Source organism: Pristis pectinata, chromosome 5, assembly GCF_009764475.1.
Source record: "Pristis pectinata isolate sPriPec2 chromosome 5, sPriPec2.1.pri, whole genome shotgun sequence".
NCBI lineage: Eukaryota > Metazoa > Chordata > Chondrichthyes > Rhinopristiformes > Pristidae > Pristis > Pristis pectinata.
Genome location: NC_067409.1, coordinates 9,334,647 through 9,356,743, shown reverse-complemented (window position 1 = coordinate 9,356,743; position 22,097 = coordinate 9,334,647). Strand labels below are relative to the sequence as shown.

Here is a 22,097-nt window from a genome sequence, read left to right as displayed (position 1 = left end):
CTGAAAACCAAAACAGGCAATAAATATATCTTAACAGACAGAGAGACTTAAAAGTGTCACAAACCAGCAACAAAAGAAACACACTGAGCATGATTCAGTGTTAAAAACTATTTTATTAATCACTACTTATGGTAATACGTAAAATAAAAGTAAAAAAAAATGTTAGTATGTTAGAATTCAAGAATGTTAAACCTCGAACGTTAACCCCAAACTAAACTCTTCGTGTGTGTGTGTGACAAAGTCCAAAACTCCCAGTTCCGGAATGGTTCTTAAAGTTCAGTTCCGCAAGCCATAAGGTGAAACATGAGCAAGGGCTTCTTCAACAACCACCGTTGTCTGAAGATAAGATGTAGATGTAGAAAAACATAGAGAGAGTACATACGAAATCCAGATGTTCCACGATGGAACCCAAACGACACTTCAGTGTTTACTCGGTAGTGACTTCCTCACCCCGAAAAGCATCCGAACCGTGGTCGTCCACATACAAATACCTGTTACCTTCTACAGGTCAGCAACAAAGTGAACTCCACTGGATTACTTCCAACTTCCATACATGGATTTCTATGGCAAACACAGTTATTGTTTCTCATCCATCGATAGAGAAAACAAGCAGGCTGGTGTCTCTCTCCCTTCTCTCTCTCTCTCTCCTACTTCTTCTTCAACAACGTCATTACGTCCTTTATCTTCTATTGACGTAAGCACGCCCCACACACACATACACACACACTCTCTATCTTAAAGGGACTTTCACTGAGTCCATAACACCTCCCACCTAAAAAAAAAAATTTTTCCCAAGAAAAATTCAACCGCGCATACAGTTAGTAATGTTAATAATTATCATGTTACACAACTACAGACTATCAGATTAGTACAGATACATGTTTCCCATTTAACATCGGGAAAGACAATCAGCAATCACATTATCTTTGCCTTTAATGTGAGTTATCATGAGATCAAACTCTTGCAAAATTAAACTCCAGTTTAACAGCCTTCTGTTCTTGTTTTTGACTCGGCTCAGAAACACCAATGGGTTATGATCTGTATACACAGTCAATGGTTTCTGAGCGGTGCAAACATATACACTGAAATGTTGCAAGGCTAAAACAAGCGACAGTAATTCTTTCTCTATGGTGGAATAATTCTTTTGATGCTCATTAAATTTCTTTGAAAAGTAAGCTACAGGATGGTCAATATCATCAAGGTCACCCTTCTGCAACAACACAGCTCCTGCAGCTTCATCACTGGCATCTACTGCTAATGAAAATGGCTTTTCAAAGTCAGGTGTTTTGAGCACAGGATGGTAGCATAAAATGGCTTTCAGCTTCTTAAGTGCTTCTTGACAAGAATCTGTCCAAACAAACTTTACTCCCTTCTTCTGAAGATTAGTTAGGGGAAGAGCAATATCAGCAAAATTTTTACAAAATTTTCGATAATATCCAACCATTCCCAAAAATCTTCTAACAGTCCTCGTACCTGTGGGAATAGGGAACTCAGATATTGCTTGAACTTTTGCCTGAACAGGAGCTTGCTTGCCTTGACCTACAACATAACCAAGATACGTCACAGTGGCATGGCCAAATTCACTTTTAGCCAAGTTAACTGTAAGGTTAGCCTTGGAAAGTCTTTCAAACAACCTTTCTAACGCAGAGATGTGATCTTCCCAAGTATCATTCCCAGTCACTAAGTCGTCAATGTAGGCATCTGTATGTTTTAACCCATGAATCACTGAATTAATCATTCTTTGAAATGTTGCCGGAGCATTTTTCATTCCAAATGGCAAAACATTGTATTCATACAATCCAGAAGGGGTTACAAAGGCTGAAATTTCCCTTCCTCTATCTGTTAATGGAACACACCAGTACCCTTTTAATAGGTCAATCTTTGTAAGAAATTTTGCCTTTCCCACTCTGTCTATGCAATCATCCACTCTAGGAATAGGGTAAGCATCTGACTTTGTTACAGCATTCACTTTCCTGTAATCTGTGCAAAATCTAACAGTTCCATCAGGTTTAGGTACAATAACACAGGGCGAACTCCAATTTGAAGTAGAATGTCTAATAATATCATTTTCCAACATGTATTTGATTTCCTGATCAACAAGTTTACTTTTTTCCACATTCATTCGATATGGGTGTTGTTTGATTGGTTTTGCATCCCCAACATCAACATCATGGGTAATTATCGATGTTCTGTTTGGAACATCTGGGAACAGATTTTTAAATTTTAAAATTAATTCTCTCATCTGTTGTTTTTGTGAAACTTGTAAATGGTCCAACTTCGTTTCAAGGTTCTCCAGGATATTTTGGTTTTTCAGTTTCGATGGAACAATATTTGGTCTAAATTGGCCTTCCTCAACATCAACATCAGGCATTCTAGAAACAACCTTTTCACCATCCACCAAGGCCACAACTGAATCCCTCTCATAATAAGGTTTTAGCATGTTTACATGACAGAGTTGTGTTTTCTTGCATCTATCTGGTGTTTTGATTATATATGTTAGATCAGTCACTCGAGATTCAATAACATAGGGTCCAGAAAAACGAGCTTGCAAGGGATTATTTTGGCTAGGGAAAAATACCAATACCTTTTGCCCCACTGCGAATGTCCTAGGCCGAGCACGTCTATCAAAATATGTCTTCATTCTTATCTGGCTTGTTTTCAGATTCTCTCTCGCTAGCTGGCAGACTCTCTCCAACCGAGTTTTAAATTTTTGGACATGGGGAGATCTCCATTTCCTCATTAACACTCCATTTTTGACATAGTATCCAGTTGGCACCTTTTCAATCTCCTCACATGAGAGAGCTTTTTCTTTCAATTCTGTCAACTCAGGGTCCTTTGTCTGTTCCACCATAAAATCCTTCCTTGACAAAGACAAATCTTTAAATTCAGGCTCACTGTAAGGATGTTGATCCTCCAGTGAAGACAGAAAAGTCTCAGATAAGGCATCAAAATTTTCTTCCTGTTTAGGACTGTCACAAGGAACTACATCAGACTGCACCGGACTGTCTTTCTTGGCTAATTCTCTAGCTCTAGCTCGAGTCACCGCACATGATGGGTAAACATCTGAATCATCCTCAGACTCATCAATCCTTGGTTTGGTTGTTAACCGTACCACAGGATCACTTTCTCCATTTGCAAGGTCATTTCCCAATAACAAAGAAACTCCTTCCACTGGCAAACTAGGTCTTATCCCTATCTCGACTGGTCCTTCTACGAACTTTGACTTTAAAATCACCCTGTGAAAAGGGACAGACATGGTCTCACCTGTAACGCCTCGTACTAGATTTACTTCACCAGTGTCACTTTCTTCACCAAAATTTAAAACACTGTCCAGCAAGAGAGATTGACTAGCCCCAGTATCTCTAAGAATTTTCCTACAGTAATAACAAGTACGCTCAACAGGTTTCTCCAGCCCTGGCTTCTTTTCATCCTTTTTCGCCACCTCCAATCCCTTTTGGGTTGGTGACTCCAAAAATGCCTTAATATCCATTGCTGCTGGTTTCCACACACACAAGCCAATTAAAAAGAATTTATCAGACCTCCCTCAAAAATCTTTGGATTGAATCTCGAACAAATCTCGTCAATCTGGGGTACAATCCCAGACGACACTCGTCAACCTTGGGAACGATCCCGGACGAGCCCCCAATTTTGTCACAAACCAGCAACAAAAGAAACACACTGAGCATGATTCAGTGTTAAAAACTATTTTATTAATCACTACTTATGGTAATACGTAAAATAAAAGTAAAAAAAAATGTTAGTATGTTAGAATTCAAGAATGTTAAACCTCGAACGTTAACCCCAAACTAAACTCTTCGTGTGTGTGTGTGACAAAGTCCAAAACTCCCAGTTCCGGAATGGTTCTCAAAGTTCAGTTCCGCAAGCCATAAGGTGAAACATGAGCAAGGGCTTCTTCAACAACCACCGTTGTCTGAAGATAAGATGTAGATGTAGAAAAACATAGAGAGAGTACATACGAAATCCAGATGTTCCACGATGGAACCCAAACGACACTTCAGTGTTTACTCGGTAGTGACTTCCTCACCCCGAAAAGCATCCGAACCGTGGTCGTCCACATACAAATACCTGTTACCTTCTACAGGTCAGCAACAAAGTGAACTCCACTGGATTACTTCCAACTTCCATACATGGATTTCTATGGCAAACACAGTTATTGTTTCTCATCCATCGATAGAGAAAACAAGCAGGCTGGTGTCTCTCTCCCTTCTCTCTCTCTCTCTCCTACTTCTTCTTCAACAACGTCATTACGTCCTTTATCTTCTATTGACGTAAGCACGCCCCACACACACATACACACACACTCTCTATCTTAAAGGGACTTTCACTGAGTCCATAACAAAAGTTATCTATACATCTGTATGCATCATGGTGAAACAATGAAGCAAGATTGCCTTAGGAGTCAATATATTCAAATATTAACACATATATAGTATAGAGTGACTTTTACCACACTTTGACCAAAATTTACACTGCTCCATTGGCACCCTATGTATGAGTAAAAGGAGATAGATTGTCTTATGATTATAGATAATATGCAGAAGCACATGGCATGGATCAGAGTTTATTCAGCATATCACTGTGTGCATTGTGAACAAACTTTATTTCCACAGGTTAACCTCCTGCACAGGTTGATAGGGTGGTAAAGAAGGCATATAGCATGCTTGCTTTTATTAGTCGAGACACTGAGTTCAAGATTCAGTGAGTTACGTTGCAGCTTAATAAAACTCTGGTTAGGCCACATCTGGAATACTGCATTCAATTCTGGTCACCCCATTAACAGGAAAGATGTGTAGGCTTTGGAGAGGGTGCAGAAGAGGTTTACCAGGATGCTGCCTGGATTAGAGGGCATGTGCTACAAAGAGAGGTTGGACAAATTTGGGTTGTTTTCTCTGGAGCTTCGGAGGCTGAGGGGAGACCTGATAGAAGTTTAAGATTATGAGAGGCATAGATACAGTAGACAGCCAGTATCTTTTTTCCCAGGGTTCAAATGTCTAATACTAGAGGGCATGCATTTAAGGTGAGAGGGGGTAAATTCAAAGCAGATGTGCGGGGCAAGTTTTTTTTTTACACAAAGAGTGGTGGGTGCCTGAAATGCGCTACCAGGGGTGGCAGTGGAGGCAGATATGATAGAGGCTTTTAAGGGGCTCTTTAATAGGCACATGAATGTGTAGAGAATGGGAGGGATATGGACATTATGTAGGTAGAATGTTCTCACTCGTACTACCTCAATGCACTATTGTAATGTAATGTATGGATGGCATACAAAACAAAGTTTTTCACTGTACCTCAGTACGTTTGACAATAATAAACCAATTTACCAGAAGGGATTAATTTAGTTAGGCTAATTGATTACTACTTTAGTTCGGCATAACATGGTGGGCTGAAGGGCCTGTTCCTGTGCTGTACTGTTCTATGTTCTAGATAGAAGCTGCTTGGCCACTATTGTTTTCTATCTCAGGGCTTTATGAGATGAGCTTCTGATTCAACTGCTTTAATTCAGAAAGTGGCGTAAAGATAACAACAATTGTATTCAAGTGCCTCAGAAGGTACGCATCACATAAGAGTTGATGCTGAGGTGCAAGGGCACATTAGGGGATTTGGCAAGACATTTGATTGAAGAGATAGATTATAAGAAGCATCTTAAAGGAAGGAAAACTAAGAAGGGAAAAGCCTAGGGTGGGATTTCCAGAGCCAAGGACCTCAAGAGCTAAAGATACAATTGTGAACAACTGGGAACCAGAGTGGCAGGGCAGCAAGTAGAATGACTGTGGGGAAAGTAGATGTTAAGACTACAAGCAAAGACAGAAGTCGATATGCTGATGAGTATGGTGGGACTAATGTTCTGAGATGTGTCTATTTCTATGCAAGTATTGTAGATAAGGCAGATGAACTTGGAGCATGGATCGGCCCATGGAATTATAATGTTGTAGCCATTAGTGAGACTTGGTTGCAGGAGGGGCAGGACTGGCAGCTCATTGTTCTGGGGTTCCGATGTTTTAGACATGATAGAGAGGGAGGTATTAAAGGGGGAGGGGTGACATTACTCATCAGGGAGAATGTCACAGCAGTGCTCAGAGAGGACATACTGGAGGGCTCAATATGGGTGGAACTGAGGAATTAAAAAGGGATGACCACGTTAATGGGACTATACTATAGGCCTCCCAATAGTCAGCGGGATTTAGAGGAACAAATTTGTAGAGAGATTGCAGACAGTTGCAAGAAAAGTAAGGTTGTGATAGTAGGTGATTTAACTTTCCTCATACTGATTGGGACTCCCATACTGTTAAGGGATTGGATGGGATAGAGTTTGTCAAATGTGTTCAGGAAAGTTTCCTTAATCAATATGTTGAGGTCCCAACTAGAGGGATCTCCTCTTAGGGAATGAGACAGGGCAGGTGACAGAAGTGTGTGTAGAGGAACACTTTGGATCTGGTGATCATAATTCCATTAGTTTCAAGATAATTATGGAGAAGGATAGGACTAGTCCTCGGTTGAGCTTCTAAATTGGAGTAAAGCCAATTTTGATTGCATCAGAAGGGATCTGGCAGACATGAATTGGCATAGGCTGTTTTCCAGCAAAGAGATGCTTGGTAAGTGGGAGGCTTTCAAAAGTGAAATATTGAGAGTACAGGATCTGTATTTTCCTGTTAGAATAAAAGGCAAGGCCAGCATGTTTAGGGAACCTTGGTTATCAAAGGATATTGAGGCCCTGGAAAGAAAAAGCAGCCGGCACATATCAGGTATAGGCAGTTGGGATCAAATGAGGTGCTTGAGGAATACAAGAAATGCAAGAAAACACTTAAGAGAGAAATCAGAAGGGCAAAAAGAGGACATGAGGCTGCTTTGGCAGATGATGAAAGAGAATCTCAAGGGTTTCTATAGCTATATTAGAGCAAAAGGATAGCAGGGGACAAAATTGGTCCTCTTGAAGATCAGCATGATCATCTATGCATGGAGCCGAAAGAGATGGGGGGAGATCAAAAAATGAATTTTTTGCATCTGTATTTACTCTAGAGACAAAGAGACTATAGAACTGAGGAAAAAGAGCAGTGAGGTCATGGACCATATCTGGATTACAGAAGAGGTGGTGCTGGCTGTCTTAAGGCGAATTAAGGTGGATAAATCCCCAGGGCCTGACCTTGGACCTTGTGGGAGGCTAGTTCAGAAATTGCAGGGGCCCTGGCAGAGATATTTAAAATATCCTTAGCTATGGGTGAACTGCGGGAGGACTGGAGGATAGCTAATGTTGTTCTGTTGTTCAAGAACGGCTCTAAGAATAAGCCGGAAAATTATAGGTCAGTGAGCCTGACATCAGTCGTGGGTAAATTATTGGAAGGTATTCTAAGGGACAGGATATATAAGTATTTGGATAGACATGGCCTAATTAGGGATAGTCAACATGGCTTTGTACATCTAACTAATCTTACAGAGTTTTTTTGAGGAGGTTACCAAGAAGATCGATGAGGGAAAGGCAGTGGACGTTGTCTACATGGACTTTAGCAAGGCCTTTGACAAAGTCCCACATGGGAGGCTGCTTCAGAAGGTTAAGTCACTTGGCATTCAGGTTGAAGTAGTCAACTGGATTCAACATTAGGCTTAGCGGGAGAAGCCAGAGAGTGGTATAGATGGTTGTCTCTCTGACTGGAGGCCTGTGACTAGTGGTGCGCCGCAGGGATTGGTGCTGGGTCCGTTTTTGTTTATCAAATATAGCAATGATTTAGATGATAACATGGTAAACTGGATCAGCAAATTTGCAGATGACACCAAGATTGGGGGTGAAATGGACAGCGAGGAAGGCTATCAAAGTTTGCAGCGTGATCTTGACCAGCTAAGTAAATGGGCTGAAAAATGGCAGATGGAATTTAATGCAGACAAGTGTGAGGTGTTGCATTCTGGGAGGACAAACCAGGGTAAGACTTACACAGTGAATAGTAGGGCTCTGAGGTGTGCGGTAGAACAAAGGGACCTGGGAATACAGATCTACAATACCTTGAAAATGGTGTCACAAGCAGATAGGGTCGTAAAGAGAGCTTTTGGCACTTTGGCCTTAATAAATCAGGGCACTGACTACAGGACTTGGGATGTTATGTTGAAGTTGTACAAGACATTGGTGAGGCCGAATTTAGAGTATTGTGTGCAGTTCTGGTCAGCTACCTGCAGGAAAGATATCAATAAGCTTGAAAGAGTGCTGAGAAAATTTACAAGGATGTTGTCGGGACTTGAGGACCTGAGTTATAGGAAAAGGTAGAACAGGATAGGACTTTATTTCCTGGAGCGCAGGAGAATGAGGGGAGATCTTATAGAGGTATACAAAATTATGAGGGGTATAGATAGGGTGAATGCATGCAGGCTTTTTCCCCTAAGGTTGGGTGAGACTAGAACTAGAGGACATAGGTTTAGGGTGAAATACTTAAGGGGAATCTTGAGGGGAAACTTCTTCACTCAGAGGGTGGTGCGAGTGTGGAACGAGCTGCCAGTGGAAGTGGTAGATGAGTGTTCAATTGTAACATTTAAAAGAAGTTTGGATAGGTACATGGATGGGAGGGGCTTGGAGGGATATGGTCCGGGTGCAGATAGATGGGACTCAGCAGAAGATCAGCTGACATGGACTAGATGGGCCAAATGGCCTGTTTATATGCAGTAGCTCTCTATGACTCTATAACTGGGGTGCCAATGGTGAAATGATTACTTTCATACAGGAAATCAATTGGCCAGAATTAGATAGACACAGATAACAGGGGTTAAATGACTTGAGGAGACTGGAGATGGAGAAGGGTGGGATCAAGGGATTTTAATATAAAGGTGATAATTTTAACATCAAGGTATGTTTAAGCCAAGATAATACAAGTCAGCAAGCAGTGTGATGAGTGGGCAGTCCAGAACTAGACAGCATAGTCTCAGGACAAGGTGTCAGTTGTTAAGGACTAAGATGAGGAGAAATTTCTTTAAGCAAATCCTCTATCTAGATACAAGTGGATCCTAAATATATTCAAGACTAATACTGATAAGACTTGTGAACACTCAGGTTGCATGCTTTTCAGGCAGGGAAGTTGATGAGGCATTGGTTCAGCCATGATCTTATTTAGTGGCAGAGCAGGTCTGATGGGACAACCAGACTAATGCTGCTTCTTACCTAGTTCAAGTCTATTTGAGGTTTAGACAGCAGATGAGTTGAGCAGGGGCTGTGTTCAACAAGACAGTTTTGGCAACAGCACAGATACATCAAACATTCATCAGCTCAGGTTAAAATATTTCACTAAAGTTACAAATAACTGGTTCATTTTCAGGTAGTTCTCATGGATAGATAGGAAGTCAGTGACTATGAATTATTCAGTTGATATGCCCAAATGTCATGAGTGAGGTGCATATGACCAATCATTCCTGTCAGGTTGCCCAGATATTTTGCCATGTAGGTTTATGGTGATGCCCTTTTGGTATTGGAAATTGAACAAGAAAGAAAGCTTATGCTTTGGATCATTCACTTCTATTCTATTTACACTGTAGTCATCCTTATGTACACCTGAAATTAACATACTGTGAACTACTTACCCTTGTCATCATTATAGCGAGGTGCTCCTTGTCTCTGACGATTTGCAGCATTAATTATTTCATCTTTACGACGTGCTTGCGTAACATGAATAGCTTCCAAATGGCAATCAAGAGTTGTAGATATATTAGCATGAACTGGAGAACTTTGGAGACGTTCCATTTTGCCAAACAGAGTCAAGACCTGCCATGCAATTCAAACATCAAATAAAAAAAATCACAGACAATTCTTAGTGAATATAACTCTGATAAGTACAACAATGATAATTACTTATCCATAAAGTTTGTCTTTGGCCTCCAATTACTCAAAAGGCAACTTGGAAAATATCTTCGTCACATCAAAATCTATTTTTACCAGATGTTTGCAGAACCACATCCAAAGATTACCATGTATGGGAAGTGGAAAAGGTGAGATAATAATCTGGCTAATTTGCTACGTTAGAGACAAAATTGAATAGAAATCGCAGAAAAAGCCCAGAATCTTGAATATGGAACTGTTGTTGGGGACTGCAAAAGGTTCAAAGATAATGATGGGAAAACATCATTAGTGTCATTTAGTTCTGTGCAGGAATGGTTAAAAGACCTACGAGATGAATGAATAAAAATCTATAAAGATTGCAAGACAAAATGAAAAGGCTCATAAAAAACAAAATTATTATAAGAGTGGAAAAGCAAGATAAAGTTTTATAAAATCCTGATTATGCTTCAGACAGAGTTTTCTGTTCAATTCATACTTTTGGAATTGCATCAAGACCTTGGAGAAGTTGCAAAGGAGAATGATCAGACCAGTCCCATGGAAGAGAGGCTGTGGAAATTGGAGTTGTTTTCAGACCACAGAGATTGAAACAATGTAAGAGTTGCATAAATTTATGACTAGTTTTGAAAAGGTAGATATGTGTAGACTGGTTATTGAACTACTACTTGAAATAAAGGTGACTGGAACCAGAGTTATGAGAATTTTTTTTTTAAAACACAAGTTATTGTTATCTGGAATGCAAGGCTTGAAACAGTGATAACAGGTGAATCAATAGTAACTTCAAAATAAAATTGTACAAATTCTTGAAGGGAAAAATACAGGCTCAAGAGAAGAGTGGAAGTATTTGGATATCTTTAAGGAGCTGATACATCACTATAGGCCAAATGATCTCCTTCACTGCAGCACTCTCCCATTTTAAATATTTTGGAGCTTGCTTTGAATATTATGTTTTGCAAATCACTACCATAAGCATAACAAGCTTAAGGATTTTAAGCATCTTAAGTATTTTGCCCCAAACTATATAACCCAGGATGTAACAATGCCATACATAAACCAATATAGGCAGACAAAGGTTGGAGGAACAACACCTCATATTCCGCCTTGGTAGTCTCCAACCTGACAGCCTCAGTAACCCCCCCTCCTCCATCTCCTCTTCCCACCCTTTGTTTTCCCTCATTCCTGTGGCCCTCTCACCCCTTCCCTTCCCCACCCTCATGACCTGCCTATCTATTCTCCACCTCTTTCCCTTTATTTCATGGTCTACTCTACTTTCCTATTGGATTCCTTCTTCTTCAACCCTTTGTCTCTTCTACCTATCACCTCTCAGCTTCTTACATCCCTCCCTTTCATCACCCCTCCCCCACCCACCTACCTACCTTCCTCCCTCACCTGGACTCACCTATCACCTGCCTGCGTGTGCTCCTCCCCCTCCCCCAACCTTCTCATTCTGGCTTCTGCCCTCTTCCTTTCCAGTCCTGATGAAGGGCCTCAACCCACAACATCGACTGTTTATTTCCCTCCATAGATGCTGCCTGACCTGCTGAGCTCCTCCAGCATTTTGTATGTGTTGCTCCAGATTCCAGCATCTGTAGAATCTCTTGTCTCCAGAGTGGCAATGATAATCAGATTCACTTAGCTCAATCTGTACATCTTTTCTTCATTTATTATACAAAATAATTAATAGGGTCCCTTCCTCACATCAGTCAACTTTTTAATTTAAGTGGATTTTGGAGATTTTATACATTAAGTAGGGTAACATTTTCAGTAATGCAGTCTGCTTAGTAATGAGTGCCCCCCTTCCCTCCAAACACAGTATTCCACTTCTCACTTTCCAACACAATGGTTGTATCATGTTTGTGGTTTGCTAACAGACAGATTACACTGCAATCTGCGAACTTGTATAACAGAACAGCACTTACTACAAATAAACTATGCCAATAGATAAAAACTGCACTTTAAATCAATATATCCTAACAAATTCTGAACAACGGTATTACCTCGATGTAACTTATGTATGGCATAATCTGTCTGGATGGCATGCAAAACAAAGCTTTTAACTGTGTCTCAGTACATGTGACCATAGTAAACTAATACCAATAATGCCTCAAGTCAATTAACAACTGATACAAGTATGGGATGCATAAGTGACATTTTCAGTAGGCGTAATCGCCACATAATCCTGATTAAGATAAAATCCTACTTTACGCCAAGTATATAAAAATATTTGAAAAACATAGCTAAATTAATAGAAAAAACAATTAATCAATTAAACCAGCAAGAGAACAACTAGATTTCAATTCTTATTCTTGTAAATAAAGGAATGACAATGTTCCTCTGTCCTGATGCATGCATGTCCTATGCCATGTGGGAAATCCAGGATGCTTCTTGTGTTCCAGATACCATATGTGCAGAAAGTAGCAACTGAAAGAGTTTGTGATTCAATTGTGGACCTTGAGTTGTCACTACAGTGCATTTATGAGGCAAAATATCATGTGGGATGCATGTTTCAGGAGTGGTCACCCTACAGCTTAAGTGTTTTCAAGCATAGATGGAATGGATAACTGTTAAACAAACCAAAATAATCAGGCAGGTTATGGAGGCATCCTCAAGTGCAAGTTATTCTCCAACCCTTGTACACCACTGGATAATGGAGAGAGTCATAGTTCCTCAGGGAGTACTATCCAAATCAAGTCTACTGTAGTGATGGACTGAGCTGCATAATAGTACACTGCCTCCCAGGTGCCAGGATCAAGGAGTAATTACAAAAATATTGAGGGGCGAAATAAAAATCAGAAAATGCTGTAAACACACACGTCACGCAACAACTGTGGAAAGAGAAGCAGAATTAAATTTTCAGGGAGCGGTCCCTTCATCAGAACTGAGAAAGGGATGCTGCCTGACCTGCCAAGAGTTTTCAACATTTTCTGATTTTATTTCAGATTTGTTCTGCAGTGTTTTGATCTTCATTCTGAGGTACGAGCTAAAGAAGTCATGGCTCCTATTACACCAGCGGAAGAGGGAAGAGAACTGACAGATAAACCACAGAAGTGAGGGAGGAAACTAAAAAAAAGACCTCAAAAGTAGCAGTTTCCAGATTATTACCAGTGGTTTATGCCAGTCACCAGAAGGATAATGCAAGCAAGTGTGGGGCTTGGGGAGTTGGTTAGGCCCTTGGGGCATTGGAACAAATTCTGGGCATGATGGGATCTTTAAAGCCTGAAGGGCTGCATCAGTAGGGCTACAACCATTATCACTGTGGAGATTTGTTGGGAAGTGTTTAAACTTGCTTGGCAGGGAGGGAAGGAGGCATGCAAAACTGAATATGAAAGATAGGGGTTTGGTAAGCGAGCCTGGAGGACAGAGGAATGACATTAGAAGGTACAGGAAACAAAAAACAGGAGGAAAAAAACAGAGACTGACAAATAAGAAACAGTTTTATTTTGGCAAAGCTAAATTCTTTATATTACAATACAAGGAATTTAAGAATAAAACTAAGGATATTTCATGATGATCCCATTTTGAAATATGGCTTAAATATGGGCAACAGTGGCAGTTCAACATTTCTGGTTACACTGATTTCATGCTGCATAACAATGTACAGCTCACTGATGTTAAGTTTGGTTTTCAGCTCCAAACCTAATGACAGCTTTGGTTGGAAGAGCCGAGAATAGTTGTCCTTAACACCAAGGCAGCACTTAACATATGTGGTGTCAAGGAACCAAAAGGTAGTTGTGGCTATTGGAGATTGATCACCTCAGCCCAAATACATAATTGCACGAATTCCTCAAAGCAATGTCATGGGATACCATCAGTCGCTTCATGTTTTATCCCCATTGTGTCAGAAGTGTGATATGCACTGACGAGTGTGTAATGTTCAGTTCTATTCGTGACTCCCAAAAAAATGAACCTGCCTAAGACTGTACTTACATGGATTATTTGATGAGCACCTTAATGTTTGTAAATGGGAAGACCTGCTTGCGATTCAGCCTCTAATGAGACTTGTCTAAAATGGAGCAGCCATTATGTGTGTAAAGTGAAGGCAGATATGGATAATAAAAAAAAATCAGAACTGTTCAAGGCTCTTCTATGTAAACAATATCGATTCATTAAAGAATGTCTTTTGGTCTGAGTAACCATCCATCTCTGCAGACAATGGCTGAGCTCATATGAAATTAAGTACTGCATAATAAACCATTATAGAGACTGTATCCAGGTTGTTGAATATTGCAGAATGCCACCAGAGTGGTACAGACAGAGGGAATCATATTTTCAGAGGCCAAATGTAGTTTTCACTAAGTAGTTGGCAATGAATGTCATTGTACCATGGCTCACATGATGTGTGATGAACTCTAAGCAGACTGACCAGCCTTTTAAGCAGGGCACTGTGCTTCCTTTTAAAATACTTCCTTCAGGACAGTATGGGTCCTGAAAGGTGAGAGACAGCTGTGACTGCTTGGCTGTTCTCCAGTCTTCTGGCACCTAGCCCATGGCTGAAGAGGATAAAAAGATCTCTGGCAAGGTCCCACCAATGTCCTCCCTTTCCTCCCTCAGTATTCTGGGGTAGGTCCCATCAGGCCCTGGGAACATCCACATTAATGTTCTTCAAGACACCCAACACTTCCCTCCTCGATATCAACACACCCGAGAAGATTAACGTACACCTCCCTCATCTCACCATCAACTATGCCTTTCTACCTAGTGAATACTGTTGCAAAGTACTCATCAAGGACCTCATCCACTTCCTCTGGCTCTATGCATAAATCCCTTCCGTTGTTCTTGAATGGGCCTACCCTTTCCCTAGATACCCTCTTACTCCCAATATTCGTGTAAAGTGCCTTGGCATTCTTCTTAATCCTACTTGCCAAGGTCACTTCATGGCCCCTTTTAGCTCTCCTAACTTCTTTTTTAAGTTCTTTCCCATTTCCTTTATATTCCTCAAAGGCCTTGTGTGATTTTGGTTCCTAAACCTTGCGTATGCTTCCTTTTTCTTTTAGACTAAACTTACAGTATCGCTTGTCATCCAAGGTTCCCAAACCTTGCCATAAGAACATGCTGGTCCTGAACCCTGATCAATTAACCTTGAAAAGATTCGCACATGTCAGATGTGGATTTACAGTATATTCAAACAGCCACTTGCCAATCTACTTTCTCCAGTTACTGCCTAATACTGTTGTAATTAGTCTTCCCCCAGTTTAGCACTTTCACTCAAGGTCCAGTTTTATCCTTATCCATAATTATCTTAAAACTTACGGAATTATGGTCAGAGTTCCCAAAATGGTCCCCCACTGAAACTTTGATCACTTGGCCAGGCTCATTCCCCAATATAAGGTCTAGTATGGTCCGATCGCTAGCTGGACTAACTACATATTGTTTCAGGAACCCTCCAGGATGCACAATAAATTCTGCCCCTTCTATGCCCCTGGCACTAAGGGAGTCCCGGTCGATATTGGGGAAGTTAAAAATCACCCACGACAATAACCCAGTTGTTTTTACATTTTTCCTTGGTCTGCCTGCATACCTGTACCTCTAGCTCACACTGGCTTTTGGGAGACCTATGGTATAAGCCAATTATAGTGGCTGCATCTTTCTTATTCCTGAGTTCCACCCATATGGGCTCACGGAATGAGCCCTCCAAGATGTCCTCTCTTAGTGCAGCCAATGACATCCTCCCTAATCAGCAAAGCAACTCCCCACCCCTTTTACATCAGAGGCCATCAAGGCCTTCTACAACTACAGTTCCTGTGGTGCCTCTGAGCCTCATCATCCATTGAGAGAAATACATCAAGACCTATCATCAAAGGAAGTCAGTTTTGCTTGGAGAAAAGTGGTTGATGATACAATGACTGCCACACCAGGAGCTTGGTGGACACTATAGTTGGGCAGCTGAAAAGATAGTTATGTTGTCTGCACAATTTTGGTGACACTCCACAGTCAGGGTAGTTTTCTCCATAGTGGTCTCTTGTGCACTGCTTAATTTGATCATCAAAGGAGAGCAGCTATTCAATATGATCATGGCTGGTCTCGGCCTCAGCATATTCCTGCCTGTTTCCCATAACCTATGATTTCCCTACAGTGTAAAAATCTGTCTATTTCATCCTTGAATATATTCAAATGATTCCATCTCCACAACTCTTACAGTATTTCTTGATATTAAGGAAATGGATTGAGTTGGTTGAAGACTGGTTTCTGTAACAGTGGAAACACTGCTGAAGGCCAAGTCACAACAATGATTTGATATTTCTGGATGAAAATGCTTCAGGTTACCTTTATAATTATGACATGCTACAACATAATCAAGAATGGAGATATTCAAGGAATTACTCTTCCCATCAGCTGTTTAACGATTTGGCACCTCAGGCAAGAACAAGGACCTCTTTATCTGATAGATCTTTTTGACATCAACAGATTGGCAACTCAAATTTGGGTAAACCGGTGCTGCTCCTGACAAACTATTCTATGCAACAAACAATATGCATGTGTGCGTACATATATATGGAATTGTGGACATCTTGGGTTGAAACCCTGCATCAGGAGACTTCCTTACTATTCTATGCTTCTCACTGAGCCAAGACTGGTCCCCTGATTTCATAGTTATGGTAGACTGAGGGATACATTATGAAATGTTAAAGACTGGAGTTGTGAATGTTCTTTTGATCCAAATTTATCCCTTAGGCATGGGTCTTTGACATGCTGCTTGTGCTTCCTCAAGACTTCTAATTAGAATTTGAGCTTTCTTTTATACTGCAGTATAGCAATTATACTGTTTCCTGCAATGTACTGTTAACAATAGGACTCAAATTAACCACCAATTAGAATTCTTTGAACAATCACATGCATTCTTTTTGTGGACGTTAGTACCCTAGCTGTGGGCATGAAAGTAAACATGGTGAAAGTAACGAAAATTCAAAAGAACGAAGACAAGTACAGATCTTTTAAGAGGAAGTGGGAACAACTTTGTGACCAATAGTGGAGGCCAATGTGTCAGCTTAATGTATGACAATTTGATTGCTCATTTCAAAAAATGGAAGAACCCTTTTGAATTACCATTTCAAACAAAGAACACAACATGGAGCGTTATCACAGAGGGATAGCCATACCTCAAACTGACAGCCTGGTAATTAAATACATGCAATAAGTAAGCTGACTAAATTATTTATTCCACTGAAGACTTATTTAGTGAAAATTCATCTCCAGTTATATATTTAATATTATCATGTGTGTGTGTGTTTGGTGTGGTGGTGCACACAGCAGTCAGTTATTATTGGCAAAATAATCAAAGAGTCAATAATCAAAGAGGAAATAGCTAATAACTTAGGAAAGCTAAATATAAACTAGTCAACTTGGTTTCATGAAAGGTAAATCATGTTTGACAAATATGCTTGAATTCTTTGTGGATGTAACAGAGAGTTGATAGGGGGGACCCGACAGATGTAGTGCAGATAGGTCTCCTGAAGGCATTTGATAAGGTGCCAGATAGGAGACTGGCACTTTACGCTATAAGGAAAGGTTGAACAGACTTGGGTTGTTCTCCCTAGTGCGTCGAAGGCTGAGGGGAGACCCGATAGAGATTTTTAAAATTATGAGAGGCATAGATAGAGTAGACAGTCAGAATCTTTTCCCCAGGGTAAAAATATCAACCACCAGAGGACATGCTTTTAAGGTTATGGGGGGATGTTTAAAGGTGACATGAGGTGCAAGTTTTTTTTTTACACAGAGTGGTAGGTGCCTGGAATATGTTACCAGGGGTATTATGGAAGCAGGCAGTTTAGTGGAGTTTAAGAGGCTTTTAGATAGACGCATGAATATGAAGGAAATGGAGGGATATGGATGATACACAGGAGGAGGGTATTTAGTATAAACTGGCATCAAGATCAGTACAACATCGTGGGCTGAATGGCCTGTCCAGTACTGTACTGTTCCATGTAGTTAAAAATCCATGGTATTAGAGGAAGTGTGTTAGAACAGATTGGGAACTGCCTGTCTCATAGAAAATAGTTGGAATAAATGGGACCTTATCAGATTAGGAAGTAACTAGTGGAGCATCGCAGGAATCAGTTCTTGGTCTGTAACTGTTCACTATTTACATTAATGATCTGGAGGAAGGAACAGTATGCCATGTTTCAAAATTTACCGTTGATACAAAACTAGGTGGAAGGGTGTGTTGTGCTAAGGATACTGTGATTCTGCAACAGTATATAGATAGATTGAGTGAGTGAGCAAAAGATTGGCAAAGGGAATTTAATGTGGAGAAATGTGAGGTTGTGCACTTCAGTAAGAGAAATCAAAAGGCAGATTATTATCAAAATGGAGAGAGACTGAAAGTGAGTGAAATACAGAGGAATCTAGGTGTTCCACTGCATGAATCACAAAAAACTAGCAGGCAAATCCAACAAGCAATTAAGAAGGCAAATAGCATTTTAGCCTTCACTTAAAAGGGGTGGATATCTTTATTAGTCACATGTACATCAAAACACAGTGAAATGCATCTTTTGTGTAGAGTGTTATGGGGGCAGCCCGCAAGTGTCACCACGCTTCCGGCGCCAACATAGCATGCCCACAACTTTCTAACCCATACGTCTTTGGAATGTGGGAGGAAACCAGAGCACCCGGAGGAAACCCACACAGACATAGGGAGAATCTACAAACAGTTTAAAAATAGGGAGATTTTGTTGTAATTGTATAGGGTTTTGGTGAGACCTCACCTGGAGTAATACGAACAGTTTTGGTCCCCTTACCTAAAGAAATATTCAGTAACATTGGAGGCAATACAACAGATATTCACCAGGTTCATTCCTGGGATGAAAGGGCTGTCCTACCGAGAGAGACTAAATAGTTTGGGTCTGTAAACCTTGGAGTCTAAAAGAATGAAGGGCGACCTTATTAAAGCCCAAGATCTTAAGTGGGCTTGACAGGGAAGAACCTACAAGGGGCTGGTCATTTAAAACTAAGGAACATAAAAATTTCTTCTCGTGGAAGGTGGTGAATCTCTGTCATTCCCTGCCTTGACGGGTGGTGGAAGCCAGATCATTCAAATTATTTTTTTTGTCATGTGCTCTTTTGGTTAATGGGGATTGTGAATACAGGTCTAGAGTCACGTAACAGTGAGTACCACTAAGCAGTCCTAGTATACTGGAGACACAAGAGGCTGCAGATGCTAGAATCTGGAGCAACAAACAGCAGATTGTTTGTTGCTCCAGTTCTAGTATACCCTCCTTTGTCTGGATTCTATGCCACAGCTAGTAAAGTATACATATGTTTTCTTATCTACATTTAGGCATCTGTAGACTCCAAAGTTGCTCTAAACTTATCAACATCCTACCATTTATTGTGTATTATCTTCCTTTGGTTGACTCGTGAATGAATGCCATTTGTCAGTACAATGCCAAGCTGAATTTCATTGATAACTTCCTACAATCTATACCTCCCCACCTCCGCCCCCTTTCATCTAAAATGTGATCATTATCACCAAGATAGAGGGCTTCTACTCATCTATACTTCAGTCATCCATAATCTCACTAGACTGAAAACTGCGAACACTCTCATCCACCTGGCCAAACTTGTTCTCGCCCTCAACAATTTCTCTTTAGATTCCTCCCACTTTCTACAAATCAAAGGTGTAGCCCTGGGGAATTGCATGGGCCACACCCATGCCTATCTTTTCGTTTGCTATGTGGAACAATTCTTGTTCCAAACCTAGTCGGCACTCCATCCCAACTCTTTCTCTGCTACATCGGTGAATGCATTAGCACTGACTTGTCAATTTTATAACCTTTGCTACTAACTTCCACTTTGTCTTCAAATTCACTTGGACCATTTCTAGCACTTCTCTCCCCTTTCCACATCTGTCTCCATTTTAGGAGACAAACTATCCACACTATAAGCCCACCGATCCCAACAGCTACCTAGACTATACCTCTTCCCACCCTGTCTCTTGTAAGGACTGCATCCCTTCCTCTGTTTCTCCATTTCTGCCACTTCTGTTCTCAAAATGGCTTCCTGTTTCAGGACCTCTAAAATGTCGTCCTTTTTCAGAAAACGTGGCTTCCCCTCTATCATAGTTGATGGAGCCTTTACACACATTTCCTCCATTTCTCTGATGTCTGCTACCCCTAGTTTCTCTGTCCTTTTGTTCATCTTTCCATCACCCTACACATCCTTCTAGGGTGTTTCTTCTCCCCTAGCCAATGCTCCCTATCGTTTCCCCTCTCTGGCTTCATCTGCCCAACATCCCCCATCTCACTTGTTACCGCGTATCACCTACCAGCCCCTGGCTTACCCCTCCCTCTTACCTCTTTACACTGGCTATCTTCCCTCAACACTCAGTCCCGATGCACGGTCACGACCTGATGCATCAACTATCCCTTTGCCTCTACAGATTCTGCTTAACCCGAGTTCCTCCAGTTGTTTGTTTTTCGCTTCCGGTTGCAGCATCTGCAGTCTCTTGTGTGACCAGTATTTTGTTTGGTCTTATGATGTGTTTTACAAGTTGGTCTTATGGTGCCCATTCAAATATTAATTTTAGTATAATTGCAAATTATTATTTACATGTTGTGTCTTACTGTGCAGATATTTATTAATAAGGAGAACCCCAAGATAACAATAAATTAGGAAATACAGAAAACAGAAAATGGACTGAAATCTCATTTTAGCTCAGACTTGAAGATCCTTTCTCCAAAGCTGCTCCTTAATGCCAATCAATTTAGCTCATCCAGTTTACTTTGCATATAATGATCATTTCTAAAATTATGAGACTGTAAATAAAGGATATCTGATGCAATTTAATTTGGGCTTCACTATACAAATCTCAATGAGGGTCTTATTAGCATTTCAACCACAGACTTAAAAATCCCAATGTTTATACATTTTCCAATCTTCCCTGAAGATAAAATATTCAAAAGAAAACAAAATCTTGAATTGCATCTTTTCATTAATAAAGTATATCTGCTCTTTCTATGCTTCACTTATTTTAGTGTAACTTTTCAATAAAAATAAAAAGGATACATAGTATAGGAGAAAATATCATTGATACAAATTGAACAAATTAATATGGGATTCTTTGAGAATAAATCGTAAAAGCCACAGTATCATAGAGGTACAGCTTTCACAACAAAAAGATGAATATGCCACAAAAGTAGGGAAGAAAATTAGCATGTGATTTATCATTAAGACCTCTCAGACCTCCAGACAATCATTTTGTCAGGAAACTCAGAACAGCCTGTTGCATAGTCAAAGGAAATCAGAAAAAAAGCAGAAACAAACTCCAAAACTGTTGAAAACCAAGAAAAGTAGTACTTATTACTCACAAACTAATGCACTGCTGGAATAGTTAATGGATTTGAGCCAACAATATGCAATTATGACACAAGAGAAAAGAAAATCTGAAAGAATAAAATACTTCTGGTATGACAAATGGTTTCTTTTTCATTTTTTTTTCTACTGAATTACAGTGTGGGATCTACTACACATCTACTACCTTTATTTTAACTGAGCAGTTTAAAATACATTTTATACACTTAAGTATAGACAAAAAATGTGAATTAGATGTTAAAATTCTACTAAGTAGTCAATTAAGGTTGAAGAAAATGAATAAAACAACACAAATTGTGGATGAAAACCAAACTCAAAAAACCCTAAAATCAAACCTACCCTTGCTTGTTCACGTAACTGATCAACAATTAAACGATCTACTCTTGAGGGGTTGGAAGGCAGACGAGGTATAGGAGTATTGTTTGAACTGGACACTCGCTTTCCAGGAAAATTTCTTGCAAGCTCAGCTTCAGTCTGTTAAAAAAGAATAAAATAAAAGAGAAAAATGAAATCATTACTTTGTTTTCCTGATGTATCCATTAAAATTTTGTAATAAAAGGTACAAAAATAAAATTTGCTAATGATAATGAATTAGAGAATTACAAATGGCAAACTACAAATAATACTGTAGTGAAGCCACAGAAGCTGGGATCAAGAGAATCCCTTGAAGAGTATAAGGAATGTAGGGGTACATATAAGAGGGCAAAAAGAGGATGTGAGGTAGCTTTGGCAATAGGGTAAAGGAGAATCCTAAGAAATTCTATAAGTATATTAAGAGCAAAAGGGTAACTACAGAGAGAATAGAGCCGCTTAAGGATCAATGTGGTTGTCTGTGTGAAGCCACAGGAGATAGCTTCTCCTCTGTATTTACACGGAGAAGGTCATGGAAGCTAGGGAAGGCAGGCATGGTAGTGTAGTGGTTAGCATAACACTATTACAGCACCAGCGACCCGGGTTCAATTTCCGC

The 22,097-nt window shown here is 40.2% G+C and overlaps 1 protein-coding gene across 2 annotated transcripts in view; it reads right to left on the bottom strand.

Moving 5' to 3' along the window:
* LOC127570195 (meiosis-specific coiled-coil domain-containing protein MEIOC-like) overlaps positions 1-22,097 on the bottom strand; it is a 34,910-nt gene that overhangs the window by 7,159 nt on the left and 5,654 nt on the right. For both annotated transcript variants that reach the window (XR_007956315.1, XM_052015466.1), the window contains exons 2-3: positions 21,470-21,604; positions 9,571-9,751 (exon numbers count right to left, since the gene is read on the bottom strand). Coding sequence is in view for 1 of the 2 variants with exons in the window: in XM_052015466.1 (XP_051871426.1) it covers positions 9,571-9,751; positions 21,470-21,604 (316 nt within the window). In the remaining variant the exon portion in view is untranslated. The remainder of the gene's footprint in view (positions 1-9,570; positions 9,752-21,469; positions 21,605-22,097) is intronic.